Raw genomic sequence first — 15,579 nt, forward strand, 5'->3', positions numbered from 1 at the left:
TCGCTTTTCTATTTTCTAAGTACATAATCAATGTAGAGCATTCCGCATGCATTCCAAAATGTCGTTGACGTAACCTGACCACCCCATTTCACCATCTTCATCTTTTTTGGAGCCTGTTTACCTTCAGAATTCCATTGTTTCGATTTTTTTGGTCTCGATTTTGTTTATTCTCCGCATCAAGCAAACGAGGCAGCCATATTGCCGAGATTTTTTTCACATCCAACTTTTCGCGAAAACATAAGCGATTGTGCGTTGTGATATACATGTGGCCTAAACTATATCGCGCACTTTGATATGCCTGTCAATTAAAACCATATTGTGGATTTTGCCAATCATTTTGGGGGTAGATACTTCCGCAGGGCGCCCGGAACTTTGTTCATTTTATTGGATGTACGGCCGCGTTTAAATTCATTTACGCAATTATAAATAGTTGAAAACATAAGAGCAAATGTGACATGAACTTCATACAGCTCAGCTTTTTCTTTCTTTTGGCGTTTACCCTTTTAAAAACAATTGTTTGATCAACGCACGAAACTCCTTTTTATCAATTTTTCTCAACAAATGAAAGTTGTTCATTACAATCGGCAACAACAATGAAACTATGGCATGAATAGTGAATACAGGTGAAACTCTAACTACTGACTAGTTGAGAGGGCTGCTTTATGGGAAAAATTAATTTATGATATTAATAGTGCTTTATATCGGAAATTCTAAGGGTTTATTGAACGACCATCGTATTAAATATAATTGAAATAAAATTTCCAATAGAAATAATCATTGTGTAAACCAACACTATCCACAGAATTAGTCAATACGACCTATGTAGGATGACGTGATATAGGATTGAGTCATTTAAATCTTCATTGAATGCGTAGAAGTCGTAAATTGTTCTTGTTTCTATTTATCCCGAATAAATGTCGCTGCCACTCGAAATATACTTCGTTTAATGCCATTCTCATGTTGAGGGACACATGGACTTTTTTTAGTGCAAAATCGCGTTTGTGGAGTTACCTTTGACTATTCGAAAATACCGATTTTATGTTTCAGAGGGAATCTACAAAACTTCAGGAGGAGTTAGGTGATAAAATTTTAAGCATTTTTTGCCCGTAAACTCATTAGTTACTGAGCAATGGTAACAAAAACATTTTTTTAGATGAACTTTGCAGTTACCATCAAAATGGATTTTCTTGGGTATCCAGCTTTTTTTACATTTTTTTTAATACTATAGATTTTGATGGACATTAAATCATAAAGTTTGACGAAGATGTGCGATTATAACACTCTGAAACAATTAATTCAGAATGGGTGACATTAAGAAATACTATTTTTGATTCTCGCTCCTAGCTCTCGTTTAATTAAGCTCCAAAATTAATTGCATCAGATAATGATAATATAAGCATTAAGATTCTCGTCAACCTTAATTGTTCAATGTCCGTAAAAGGTAAGAGCGCTTGGCGTTGAACGAGGGCTCCAGGCTCATATCCTGGTTGAAATTTGTGGCACTCAATGGCTTCTATTACCTATAATGTATGTTATTAATACGCCTGTGGATAAAAGTGTGTTTTTCCCGCCGTCGCGAGTAATAAGAGAAAACTTCTATACAAAATGTATGCGATAAAGAGAAAGTTTTTTCGTATTAAATATTTTTGGAGGAAAAAAAACTTTTTGCAATAGCTGAATATTGCCAGCGAAAAATTTTTACGTGGTGTGTCAGTCCCCTTATTTTCGGAAATTATACCATTAGATATTATTAAATAAATTGTATTTATTTTTGCCTCTTATTTCATTTATTATTCACCAGGATAAATTGATGGTATATTGTCACTTTTGTCGAATGTGATGAAAAATGTCTTTGAGCAGATGGCAGCTTCTTTTAAGGCGAAATATACCTTAGAAAATTCTTCTCATATTCCTTTTTTGGAGAGGAACATACAAATTCATATTGAGTAAGAGGACGATTTTACTAATTCTGTCACTTCCTATGTCTGAGGAAGTTTCGACTTGATCCTCTCGAGGAAAAACTCGTACAGCTCCGGGACTTGATTATGGAGAATTTCGATGCCCTCCACGGATCCGCGTTCCGCAATGATCGCTGGCACGGCCGTTATTAGGTCCGTCTCTCGGTCAAAGCTGTTCTCCCTCCCGATTGCCCAGCTAATCCAATGATCTAAATCCATCTCGTTCGACGACTCCATAACGCTGGCCACAATCGACTGGAATTTCCGCTTGCGATCTATATCGACTCTCCTGCAACAATAAGGTTAAATAGTTAATATTTACCCGGATAAAATACATTATTATATCGATCAACCGATTTAGTGCCTTTTCGAAAGTACCAATTAACATGAAACTGGATTTCAAGTTCTCTATATGATAAAGGATATAGTGATTAAAATAGTAAATCGAGTTTTAATTTCCAAAGGTCAAGGAAATCGAGATCAAGCCTTTATCTTAGAGTTTCGACCAAAATTCGATTTTTCGACTTCGATCTTGACCATTACGTTTGATCTCAGTGGCGTCATTACCGGCGTATGATGACGTCATCCATCCCGTGTAATAGACTTTTCTCTAAGGCCGGTAAAATTGGAAAGCACGCCCTTATTCATCAAGATAGCATCGCAATCAGTTGATCTTCATAAAAAAAGTTGGTGAAACCGAGTGGTTCCCAGCGGCGATCCCAAAACCTTAAGATGCGTGCATTTGTAAATTTACACACATGTATTTTAAGAGGATGTTTTGTAATTTTTTTTGCATCTCAAATGTGTATTTTGAGCGTTTTTCGAATGTATAATAAACATATTCTTTTACAAACTGCATAAACATTAGCCGTAGAAATCTACAATGAATCGATCTTTCATTTTAAATTTCGCTTTAAAATCAAGCTTTTCATTTCTATTAAAAATCAATTGCTCATAAATTTGATTTTGACCGGAATTTTTCCATCACTAAAAGGACAACGACATCATACGACAATCTGCAAACTTCCTACAATGAATGAGACATCTTACGTTCTTCGCCGCGTATTGACATCGGTACGATGGGTACTATTGGAAACTCGTCGATCATTTTATTTGGCGATAACAGCTACGTCCCACCTCTGTTGGTGGTAGTTCCTGCAATAGGGTGGTTTCCTATTTTTTAAATTGCCTAAATCGAAAGATTATTACCCATGGAGTACGTATTTCACGCTTTTAGATTTTTTAATGACGATATCTATTTTTCGCGATTAAAAGAAAAGTGAAAATTAACAAGCGAGGGAAAACGCGACGGCTAAGTATAAATGCTGGGGAAAGCCCGTGTGACGTATTTCTGGTTCCACCTGCCCCCATGTGAGGCCTTGGTGCGAGGCTATGAGCGCCGCGACGATGCAGGCTGCTAGAAGGTAGCAGAGTGCCCTGCTAGCAGGTAGCGCTTGGCTTAAATAAGGATTATGAATACCCTATCAAACGATGGAAACTTCCCGACCATAGGCAATTTTAATAGGTGATTATTAAGAGATCTGAGCTCTGTGCCTCATGAATGCTTTGGTAATCTCAGACGATGTAAAACTCCTATCTACTCGTATAGAATCTAGGTCCCTGTGACGTCACGTGGAGTGACATCGCATGGGCGCCAATCTGGCCTTTTTCAAATGTGGTTAAAATTGACCATTGCCATTCGTCTAAACTGGGATTTCTAAAACCAAATTATTTTTATATTATGAATACACTAATGGTGGGTAACAAATCGCAATCAATGCCTTTCGTTTTCTTTGATGAAGGAAACTTCCCTATTCATAAGGTTCTTCTCAAAATGGCCAGATCCACTTTAACCTCCGGGGAACGTGCATCCTTTGCCCCGCCCCAGTTCCGGGCCTGCATGTACCCCAGGAAAAGTAACTTGACCATATAAATGGCCGTGAATGCAAGCTTGGGCCCTTCGGGTTGTGAAAAGTTTAGTATTGTGTGAATGATGCTTCATTATGTTTCACTGGGGTTGGGTTGCTTTCATCAATTACAATCTACAGAGAGGAATAGGTTTACATGCATTACCAATGACGACAAGGAAGATAAAATGCTACGGCTTAAGAAAATTGATATTGCTGAAATAAAAGAAAAAATAAATTTTCCGTATACCCCTAACTTTAAACGGTGCGAGCACTTCCATACATGCACCCACTAATATGTAAATATAAATTTGATTATGATGGCAAATGTATTAATTTTTACAAAAGTAATACGGATTACATTTCATCATTGCATAATGTCAACCATAGATTTTGAGTAACTGATATTTCAGGGGGAGAAATAAAATTATATATTATGATAAACTTGCTAGGTCGAAATAAAATACCAATTCCATTCAATGACGCTAATTATAAGCTTTGTTAGTATTTTTATTGACGTTCTAATCCTAATTATGTCAAAATAAAGATGCAGGCAACGTCCAGTAGGTTCAGTATTTCAAGTCATATGCAAGGGCGTACCCAGGATCAAAACTAGAGGAGGGTAAGCCGTGGTCGTTCAAGTTGCAACACAGAAAAGGTTATGAAACCAAAATTTCAAGAAAATTATAACAGGAATTTATTAACTTTTAAATTTATTTGCTCGGAAAAACATTATAATTTTAATGACATCATTTATCCTTATATATTTCTCTTGGATTTAAAGAAATTTTTTCATATATATTGTTTTGCTTCTAGGGGGGCAGCTGCCCCCTCTAGCGCCCCTGGATACGCCCATGGTCAAATGAATCACGACTGCAATCTATTACCTGGATCGGCCTTATCTCACTCACCTGTAGGGCCTTCCTCCGTTTTCATAGATCCTGTCACAGGCGATGTGGGCCATAGAGTCTGCCATGTACCCAAGGATGGTATCCTCGTCCTTCTCCTCGCTCTCCATGATACCCAGGTAGATGCGGTTCTCGGATCTGTTGACATAGCTCCTGCAGAATTCTCCTCGACATTTTTGCCCGTCCCCGCCCACCACTTCCTCCAGCATGTTGCCCACGCTGGTCGAGTCGCAGTCGATCCAGATCTCGAGCTCTTCGTGGTCCAGCAGCTCCGCCATGATACAAGCCGGCACCTCCCCGCGCTTCCACAATTTCTTCAACAGCTCCTCCACCTGATTCGTCTTCTCCTCGCTCTTCCTCAGCACACGCACCTTTTTCATGAGCCCCCCAACACAAAGCAATCTCCCTATCCTCTCTGTCGGTACCCTAGAACAAAAGTGAGCAGATAAAAAAAAACATTACGCTGTGGGGTAAATTCAAACTTATCAGCTCACTCTGGATTAAATAATGTAATATTATCGGTCATTTTTCATAACTTTGCTTGCATTTGTTTGTTTAAATATCAAATTTATAAGACTTGAGAATGCAGATGCATCATTTTACTAATAATTTTGACTAACAATTTGGCCCTCTTTCTGTCATATTCAAGTACTTATTGTACTTATTTATTTCATCAATTCTTATGTATTTAGAAAAATTATTTTTACTGTTTCCATGTAAATTGTAAATCTTGATGACACATCATCACTGTATTTTTATTTGATATTTGTATTAGCTTTTTTATGACGTAGCCATGCAATTGTACTCTTGCCAATCGGTGAAATAAATTATTATTATTATTATTATTAAGTCAAAATATTTAATCTTCCGTTGGGCGCATTGGATCTGGAAGGCACAGCTCAGGGTTTTTTAATTTCTCCGTGCAACTAGGCAGCGTAGACCCTTGACGATTATAGTAGCTGTTTGTTTTGACATGCTTTATGCAGCCTTTTGATTTTCGTATGTATGGCGACAGATCAGTGGCCAAGTATTTAGCGTAGTTAAACAAAGTAATGGAACAATAAAGCAAAATACAAGCGTGATTAGCTAAATAAGTTAGCAAAATAAAAAACACTGATCTTATAGAATTTAAGTGATAAAATAAATTACATATAATTTCACTTTAAAGCATTAAGAGCACGTTAAATCGCACCTTGCTGGATCGGTCAGGGGCCGTATGACGGTGTGTATAGGTTATATGCATAGCAAATAAGACATCATTTAAGTGTTCATTTACACCTATAATGGTGCTATAAACTTTAAAAGTGTAAAACTGAGCCACGCTAAGAGTTAATAATGTTTTTACATCTGTGCCTATCAGGCACATAGCGCCTGAACTCTGCTATTCCAATATTGCGCCCGATGACAGGTTAAGTCGGAAAGCTACAACAAAATACTTCTACTTTGCTGCAGTTCCACCTTATCACAAATGGTTTCTAAATCATAGCGATATATTTTTGTCAATGCTCGCTATCCTTATCATTAGTTAATCCCTTAAACTCAAAGAAATTTTCTCACGGCTATTAAGGAAATTCAACTTTTAAAATATGAGATGCTTTACTTTACGGAAAATTGCGTTAATTTTTCTTGAAATACCTTTGTATTTGATATGTTTCGAACATGCCGTGTGGACTGCAGTAGCATTCAATGTTATTGTTACTAGAAATAAAGCCATGAAAACCGTGTAAAGGGATCTTTCAACAGAAATCCACGTGAATTTTACCTTCGTTCATGAGATTGATTTGATATTTTCCATCAATTCCTTCTTTAGCTCAGGCATGAGATTTACAACTGGATGCGGTATCCACGAAGACAATTCTACCTTGCAATGCCGGCCTTAATTTACCGCGACATCCCAAAAATTTGCGTAGGCAAAATAAAATATAAGCTGAGGAACGTTGATGACGTCGTGATCGTGGAATAAACATATTCGAGAAATAACCGGTCAAGCTAATCGTAAAATGGGTTTTGCTAAAAGAATATTAGGAAAGTGCGACGACAAAGTGAGAGAAATTAGCTACTTTTCCCTCGTTAGACCACATTTGGAATACGCTGCCAGTGTTTGGGACCCTCATGAAAATGGCTTAATAACAGAGTTAGAACGCGTGCAAAGAACTGCCAGGTATTTGAAAGGTCGTTAAGATAGTCTTGTTAGTGTAACTGACCTCTTAGATAAACTCGGATGGGAATCTCTGTCGGACCGTAGATTGAAAAATAGACTAAACCTTTTATACAAATTCAAAAGCAGTGTCTTTTCTGACGAAGTTAACCATATTTTACGGACGCCAACATACTACGGAAGATCAGATCATATAAATAAAATAAGAGAGATAGATTGTAGAACAGACATATTCAGAATGTCTTTTTTCCACGATCGATAAGAGATTATTACGGCAGCGATAGAACTCATAAATAGATTGCATGACTTGTCATGTAACCTAGTAAAACTTAATGCATGTTTCTTAATTTTATTATTATTTCTAACGGCATATAGTAGTATAATTTGTTAGTATACGTGACGTTTTTTGTACTGTGTGGTGTGCATGTTTGAGTCCAATTGCATGCTGCATGCTGGTGATTGATCATCCCCTGTCAAACACCCTAGAGGTGGCCCGCAGGGTATTATGTAGATGTAGATCTATGCATTGACCCGGAAATGATATTGTCCAGAGTTTTATCCACTGCCATGGAGAATTTTTTTCTCATGGCTATAAATGTGACATGTAAGATAATTTTTTGGATGAGTTTTTTTGCACAATTCATTTTAAGTTAGGCGGGAATGTAGATGAAGGATAGATATAACTATTGATGGGCAGTTATTGTCAATAGTGCACCGTAAGCATCGGCACGTATTATAGTAATGCCTTAATTAATATGTGCTCTTTACTGCAAGTTGATTCTCAATGTGCGGAGAATTTTATAATTGTATCATGCAATGAAAGGCTTAGTGTCTGTAGCAAAAATGAAATGATTTCCAGCGATACATGCATGCAAATGGTAGAGACGGTTAGCTACGCTACGGCGATGAGCGGCGATCGAAGAGAAAAAGTTGTTCATTTACGTAGACGGAGGATGTTCAGTGAACACGGTCCGTGGCCTTTGGACATAGTTCACGGGCCAAAATAACTAAAGAAATATGTCATAAACTTGATAGATGTCAGGCTATTAAACGATACCCTGGTAGTGACAATGTATGCGTTTGCAACGCATGCCAAATGAATAATATATAATGCAATAATAAATAGAGCTGAAACCACGTGTGGTGTTTCCTAAACCTGCCGTTTCTTACCCTCAGAAGCCCATTTCCCAATTAAAATAAAGCTAGCAGCTGCTATTTTCTATTATATAGATATTTTTTTCAAACGGCATAATTAGCTCTGGAGAAAACCTTATGGCAGGAGGTAGAAAAGGGGAGATTGAAGATTATTTTAGAAGATCGTTCACCCCAATTATCCTCATTTATAGCTATTAACAGAGATGAATGAAGATAATCCCGCTGAAGCGTTTCTATTACATATACCAAGAAAATATATCTGCGAGTTAGCCTTCCTGGATTCCTTCCTTTTCTTTTCCATTAATCAAAGGTAACAAACTGCCTGTTTTGAATCTTGAACCTGATAAGAAAAGGAAATATCTTTATGACTAACCCTGCTTCCATATCATATATGAACTGGTGAGTGTCTCGGCAACTCGTACTTCTACCCAATCGGGTTTCGAACATGAGGAAATCAGACAATTTATCCTTTACTCACCTTCTCTCCTTCTTCGTCAATTTGGTTGAATCGCCACTCGCAATGTCGATTTTGAAGCCTCCGACCATCGTTGGATCGTCTTCCAGAGTGAACATGCTCTTCATGACCCTCACAGCGGCTGGGCTTAAGACATACGAGTAGTTTTCTCCGGAATCCGCAGTGTCCATGGATATGCCACTGTCTGAAGTTGGTGCGCGCACTACCCCACTTTTGTACGACGTCTCACCAGCCGGGTGACTCAACACGTTCGAGAAATTTTGTTCAGAATCCGGTTTTCCCATGACTTTGTTGCCAAAATCAACTTTGCTGAAGGACCTTCCATTATCTAAGGATACGGCGAGAATGGGAATACTCGGGTTCGACGCCTGGATCAGCCTGTTCATCACAGCAGCAGGGGTTAAGACGTCATTGTCGTCTTTGGGAACGGTTGTGCCCACGGGTTTGCTGCTGTAATCCACTCTTGTCATGGGTAAGCTACCGTAGTCCGTAGAGTCAATAGGTATACTACTGGCTAAGGGTAGTTCGCGCACTGGAAGACTCGGGTTCGACGTCTCGAGTAGTCTATTCATCACAGAAGCGGGAGTCAAGGCGTCATTGTAGTTATTGCCTGGAACCATTTTATCCCTGGATCTGCTAATTAAGGTCGGTGGATCCAAGAAATTTGGATCTGCTGAGGCGTACGGCTCCTCTTCCAGGGTGAACATATTCTCCATTGCTCTTACAGCGGCGGGACTCAAGACGTACGAGTACTGTCCGCTGGCCGCCGTTGTAACGGTATTTTCGCTGGTTGAAGATGGTTCCTCGAGTGTAAACATTCTCTTCATGTCTCTAACATCAGCTGCACTTAAAACATAGTTGTTTTGTTCCGCGAAATCTCCCGTTATGGTATATCTGCCAGCTGGTGCGCGTCCTGAAAGACTGGAGTTCGGCCTCTCAAAAACCTTGTTTCTTAAAGCGGCGGGGGTAAAGATTCCCGAGTAATTTTCTTCAGGAGTGGCTACTTCGAAAGGTGTACTGTTGGTTAAGGTTGATGCGCGTACAGGAAGACTGAGAGTAGAAGGCTCAAGCAGGCTCTTCATCATAGCCTCAGGAGTCAAGAAGTCTGAATAGCTTTCGTCAAGAACCTTTGCACTAATGGAACTGCTGGATCGTGGGATTGTGGTGTTAGGGTTCGTATTCTCGAAAGATCTGTTCCCTGAAGCGTCTGGTGTCAAAAAGTCTGGGAAGTTCTCTTCAGGAATTATTGCGCCCTTGGATCTAACGTTGGATAAAGATGACAACCGCCCTGAGGGACTTGGGTTCAATTTATCGAAGTGCCGATCACGCACAATGGCTGGGGTCAAAAGATCAGAGTAGTCGTCTTCAAAAATTTGTGTCACTAAGGATGTACGGCTACTTAAGGGTGGTGACCTCTCCAAGGGACCCGGGTTAGTAGTCTCAAAAAGTCTGCTTCTTTTAGAAACAGGGGTGAGAACGTTGGAGTGATTTCTGTAGTCTTCACTCAGAGCCGTTTTACTCGTGTTTCTGCTGGTCAAGGATCCTGTAACTGTGATTCTAGACTTGGTTTTATCAAGCTGTATGAACTCCTCAGTGGGCGCAGTCAAGACATCCAGTAAGTTTTCTTCCAAGTGTGCTTTGCTTGTGCTGTGCTTTGATGATGGTTCACGCCCTAGAAGTACTGGGTTCGATGACTCAAAATTACTGTTCATATTTGCGAAGGGGGTCAAGATATTTGAGTGGTTGCCGCGATCTCCGCCGAGAACCGTTTTACTCGTGTTTCTGCTGGTTACGGATTTTGCGACTGAGATGCTAGAATTGGTTTTATCGAGAAGTCTATTCTCCTCAGCGGGCGTGGTCAAGTTATTCGAGATGCTTTCTGGAGGAATTGCTTTTCTCATGCTGCTACTACTTGGTGAGGGTGGTGGGCGCCCAGTGAGACCCGGGTTCGATATATTAAAAAAACTGTTCCTCTTTGCCGAGGGGTTCAAAACGCCTGAGAGATTATCGTAGTTTTCGCCTGGAACCGTTGTACTCGTAGCTATTTTCGTTAAGGACCCGGTAACTGAGATAGACGATTTGATCTTCTCCAGTTTTTTGATCTCCATTGCGGCTGACGCCAAGGCAACGGAGAAAGTTTCTTCGGGAATTGATTTGCTCATGTATCCCCTACTTTCTAAAGGTGATGCGCGCATTGGAAGGCTTTGGCTCGATGTCTTAACCATTTTTTCCTTCTTTGCGGCGGGGCTCAATAAGTCCGAGAGATCTTCTTCAGGAATCACAGTACAAACCGATCTACCGGTGTAGTATGGCCCACCCCCTGGGAGACACTCCGACGTCTCGGACGTTCTGTTGGAACGATGCATCCTGGAAATTTCGAATATTTCAAGAGATAATTGTAACTCCTTGTCCCGTTTCACCGGTACTTGATTCGGCACAAAGTTAGGGATATTAACTACCATTATGACTTCCTATTTATCTTTGCAATGGAGCCAGCATGATGGTTAGTAAAAATTGAAGGCTTTATACCGAAGATAGTTATTTAAACACAGACATCTACTGTGGTTCATTGTTTGCAATTGGTACGATACTACAGCTCCAGCGGAGCCTAGTACCTATCCATCGACCCATGTATTAGCCGTCAACAGTTACTCTCTTCTCTTCACACCTCTTTTCATTCAGAGAAGATACCGATTTCGCTGCCAATTCCTCGTCAGAAATTCAATGATGACGTTTTACTCCTATTATGCTGGACTCCAGTGGCGTAACTAGGAATATGCTTTGGGGGTGATGGGATTGTCAGGGGTGGCGACGCGACGGGGGGAGGGGCAAACGGCAAGTTTTTGAAAAATTACATGCCTGGAAAAATTACATTTTTACATAATATTGGCACTAAAGATTTAACTATAAGCATATGCAGTTTTTATATGTATTAACTAGACAGTATCTTTATTTTTTTTATTTCTCTGAGGCTTTGGGGGAGGGGGCATCTATCTCATCATCCCTCCCCCCCACTGCTGGACTCCATCTTTAAGACATGGTGAGTCTTGTCCCTAATCAAATACCGTGCGTATCGGCCTGGAGTTATGAGAATTAGTTTGGGAAAGGAAATACGGTCGTAGTGGCTATAGGAACTGGAGTTCCTGTTCCGTATTCTGTTTTGCGTTTAGGATGGCGTCTTTATTTTCCGGATTACTTCCGCGATATTATTATTGTGTCATGCTGAACAGTTTCAGGTTAGCGTCAGGAAAAAAGCTGAAGGCCAAGTTGTCGTTGTGAAATAAATGCAATTTAAATTGAGCGATTTCGGGTAATGGAGAACCCCTAAATGAGAAAAAATAATAGCGTGTATTGGAAAGGACAGCGGTTTATGAAGACACATAATATCATGATGGAATTCTTTAGTACAGTTTCTTGTTGAAGTTTTATTATTTCAACACTTTCGAAAACAGTACTATTCGGTCTTTACGTCGGAGTTTTACTGTATCATTTAATAATCAAATGTGCAAAAACACCCGTGCCTTGGATAAGGATAACTTAATCAGGCGGGACTCGAACCGACGGCCTTCGGTCTGTCAGGCGAGGACTATAAACCGCCGCCACCGAGGCCGGCTAGGAAGTTGGGAAGACTTGATTGTTGTTGCTTTAGAAATACAATGGAAAAGCTCGGATAGTGGAGAAATTATCAACAAGAAAAAACAATAATGTGTATTGACAAGGATAATTTAAATAGGGCATTAAATAGTATGACTTTAACGTTTAGAAATTCCCTTTAGCAGCAGGTACTCGTTCCAATCTCCTGTCCTCTCCAGACGCTTGGTACTAACTTCACTGTAATACAGTGAAGCCAGTTATAATTAAGGTAATAATTTTTTATTTCCAGTTATGCAAAATATGCAAACGCTGATGGCACGCGTGCACCTAATTGCTTTCCAGGCTCTTGCCTTAACTGATCGAGCAGTCTCTCTGGGTAAATTAGTACTCATTAGCAAGATGCGTCTCAGAAAGTGATTGGAAATAATGTTGAAAAGAAGAAGAATCGTATTATTCATATTATGGATCAACAACTTCGTACATAGTATCGGTAACGCCTATAGTATTTAATTTAGTACAAAAACTTATAAAATGGCGTCAGTTACTATTATTTCCAGGCTAGCAAATTAATATTGGCCGTATCATGATGTTGCTTAGATTGTTTACAAAAATTACGAGTTCTGATGGGCTTTCTCTTCCATAATGATGGAAAATTAGCGGGAATAAATTCAAGTATTGCGGAAGATATCGCAAATTTGTCAGGATACTTGAAATATTTTAAATTTATAAAAAAATATGGGAATATTTGAAAAAAGTACGAAAGCATGGTCCCAGAATGACATAAAATTAGATCGCATGGTTGTAATAAAATTTTAAAAAATATTTAACTTTCGTAAAATTTCATTCACGGAGGATTGCCTTTAAGACACGGAGAGCGCGAAATATGTTTAAATTGACATTGTGCCTAAAATAATGTTCAACAGTGCATAGAGAGGTATTTCGTGAGAAACAATAGAAGAATTATTTTTTAATGCATGACTGAAGTATTTTTATACAATAAGTTGTTTAACAATTGAAACTTATGTTTTCCCTCATCTTACCTTAGTTTTCCGTGGAGTATCCAGGGACATTTACCAAAGGGTGTGGTCCATGGTGTGTTAGCCCCTCATCCCCTGCCTGAAAACTGGACGAACGGCCAACCACGGCAATTGATTTTGACCACCAGATGGAATGGGCGGGCTGCTGATGACTAGCAGTGACATATTTTGATACAAATGTTTGAAATTAGAATTAACTCAGATTAAAATCAAGCATAAAATCTAAAGTAAGTGGTATTTAAGTTATGCTTTTGCCCAAGGAATGATAATTGAGAGGAAGAATGGAGACGGCGATTACGGTTAGCGCGTGGCCCTCCAAAATATCGGCAACCATGGAGCCTGTCACCCGTTTAGAATCACGAGAAGCCTTTCTTAACAAATAAGATAGTATTTAATGAAATGGCCATTTCCATCCTCAATTAATAGCTATAATCTGCATACGTATATTGAATTTGAATCCATGCAATCAATCCATTAAAATTTGTCTGGGTAAATCGGGATGCAAATATACTTGCTTTCTTGTTCCAAAACTAGATGCATGAGTGTATGGTTCTGACTGAAAAATTAAATTAAAGCTGTACTAATGGATTATAATTGATTTGAAATTTTGTCTAAGCAGCTTTTCGTCGTAGATTTTTAATAAAAATTCGTATTAGAAGTTAGGTATTATTGTCTAACGAGTATATATTTTTACATAAGTGACATCAAAAGTTAATGGAAAAGTTAAAGTGTAATTGTATAGATTTACACTTATACAATTGAGTTCTTAAATCTTGAGTCATTGTATACCTGGTCAGTGTTTACGAAACATAAATGATTTAAGTGTAATAATTAATGACAAATCGTTGCGTATCCTCATCATCATCATCATTAGTCAACAATCCTAAGATTGGTTTGACGCAGCTCTCCATTTCTCTCTCCTATCCGCTATTCTTTTCATAGCTACATATTTATTCTCTTTTACATCCTTTATAACTTGTCCTATATAACTCATTCGGGGCCGTCCCTTGCCCTTTTTACCTTCCACTTGTCCTTCAACGATTGTCTTCATGAGACCATCGTGCCTCAAAATGTGGCCAACTAAGTTGTCCCTTCTTCTGCTTAATGTTTTTAGGAGGCTTCTCTTTTCTCCCACTCTTCTTAGCAGTTTCTCGTTACTCACACGGTCAATCCATTTTATCTTCATCATTCTTCGGTAGCACCTATCTTATCTTGCCTATCCTATCATCTCTAAAGCGAATGGAGTATTAAGCATGCTAGATTTCTCTTACACAAGCTAGCATGTCAGCAACCTTAAGTATCCGTGAATCCAAATCTAAAATTGGGAATAATGATAGTAGATCCTTTCGGTGTAGCCCTCTTTGATGCAATCTGATTAGATACTGTTTATTTGTTGTAGTAAAATGATAATCATTTTAAGATACATAAATCTCTAAACGCCTCAGCATTGATACTCCATTTTCTCGCTTCACTTTTACTTTTATTTGGCAGTATCGAGATCATTTTGGTCTAGCTTTTTATGAAGTGACCACTCACGGTGAAGTTCCGTATGTGTAATGCAATGACGAATAATTTTGAAAATTTATATCACTTTTATGACTGAAAATTCTACATAAATTTGAAAGTAAATCAACTTCTGTAGTCCTCCATTCAAATCACAAGAGGTTTACTGTTTCCGGGCTTTTGTAAAACTATACACTATAAATGGAAATTAAAAATAGGTGCTCGACTTTTCTGTAATTTTTCGGCGACGTATTTTACCCGAATAGTATATTTAAAAAGGTAAAACTGTATTTTCTGGAACCGGCGGAGGCTAAAATCTTCGTTTGAATTCAAATTTACCAATTAAAGCCGTAGATTTTCATGGAAAAGTAAAAAAGGTACTTACGGAAAGGGAAAATAGGTACTGAATCAAAGGCCGCGAGTCTCCGAGGCGCTCGGAGGTAAACAGAGACACAATTTGTTGTTAGCAATGGTTAGCAACGCTCAAATAAAACACGTAAACACGTAAATGGAAGAATTTCACAAACTTGTCAGAATTTGAATACTAATTATTAAAGGCAATTCCGATTGTGAGTACAATTTTATGATTGAAATGAAAGTTAGTGATACTGGTTATCAGAATTGTCATATGAACAGCAAATTTCGTGAATATTAAAAGTTTACTCTGAAATGATCGTAGCTAAGGGTATAAAAGTAGTGAATAGAAATTCTCTGCTAAATCATGTAGAAAAATTGGCTTAACATTGGCTATTGGTCTAATGAGATTCTTAATCTATGTATAGAAATTTAATTTTGATATGTTGCTAGTTTTACGGCGATGATCTTTTTATATATTTCATTTCATCCTCTAATATAACTTGTGATTGATTTGATCGCGAAGAATC

The 15,579-nt window shown here is 38.6% G+C and overlaps 1 protein-coding gene across 1 annotated transcript; it reads right to left on the reverse strand.

Moving 5' to 3' along the window:
• Window positions 1–1,745: 1,745 nt before the first annotated feature.
• LOC124168214 (mucin-16-like) lies at window positions 1,746–15,135 on the reverse strand. The gene is made up of 5 exons (XM_046546347.1): window positions 15,081–15,135; window positions 13,196–13,344; window positions 8,565–10,928; window positions 4,777–5,199; window positions 1,746–2,247 (listed from the first exon to the last, which is right to left on the reverse strand). Exons 3-5 carry the CDS (start codon window positions 10,925–10,927, stop codon window positions 1,980–1,982), a joined length of 3,054 nt encoding a protein of 1,017 aa, XP_046402303.1. The 5' UTR covers window position 10,928; window positions 13,196–13,344; window positions 15,081–15,135; the 3' UTR covers window positions 1,746–1,979.
• Between the last annotated feature and the right edge of the window lie 444 nt (window positions 15,136–15,579).

The sequence above is a fragment of the Ischnura elegans genome, chromosome 11 (genome assembly GCF_921293095.1).
Source record: "Ischnura elegans chromosome 11, ioIscEleg1.1, whole genome shotgun sequence".
Lineage (NCBI taxonomy): Eukaryota > Metazoa > Arthropoda > Insecta > Odonata > Coenagrionidae > Ischnura > Ischnura elegans.

Excerpts from the sequence above, each read along its gene's own strand:
- LOC124168214 (XM_046546347.1), bottom strand. The coding sequence starts at position 10,927 with ATGCATCGTTCCAACAGAACGTCCGAGACGTCGGAGTGTCTCCCAGGG. Across the intron at positions 5,200-8,564 it reads TTGACGAAGAAGGAGAGAAG|GGTACCGACAGAGAGGATAG; the intron begins GTGAGTAAAGGA and ends CTTTTGTTCTAG. Across the intron at positions 2,248-4,776 it reads AACGGAGGAAGGCCCTACAG|GAGAGTCGATATAGATCGCA; the intron begins GTGAGTGAGATA and ends TTATTGTTGCAG.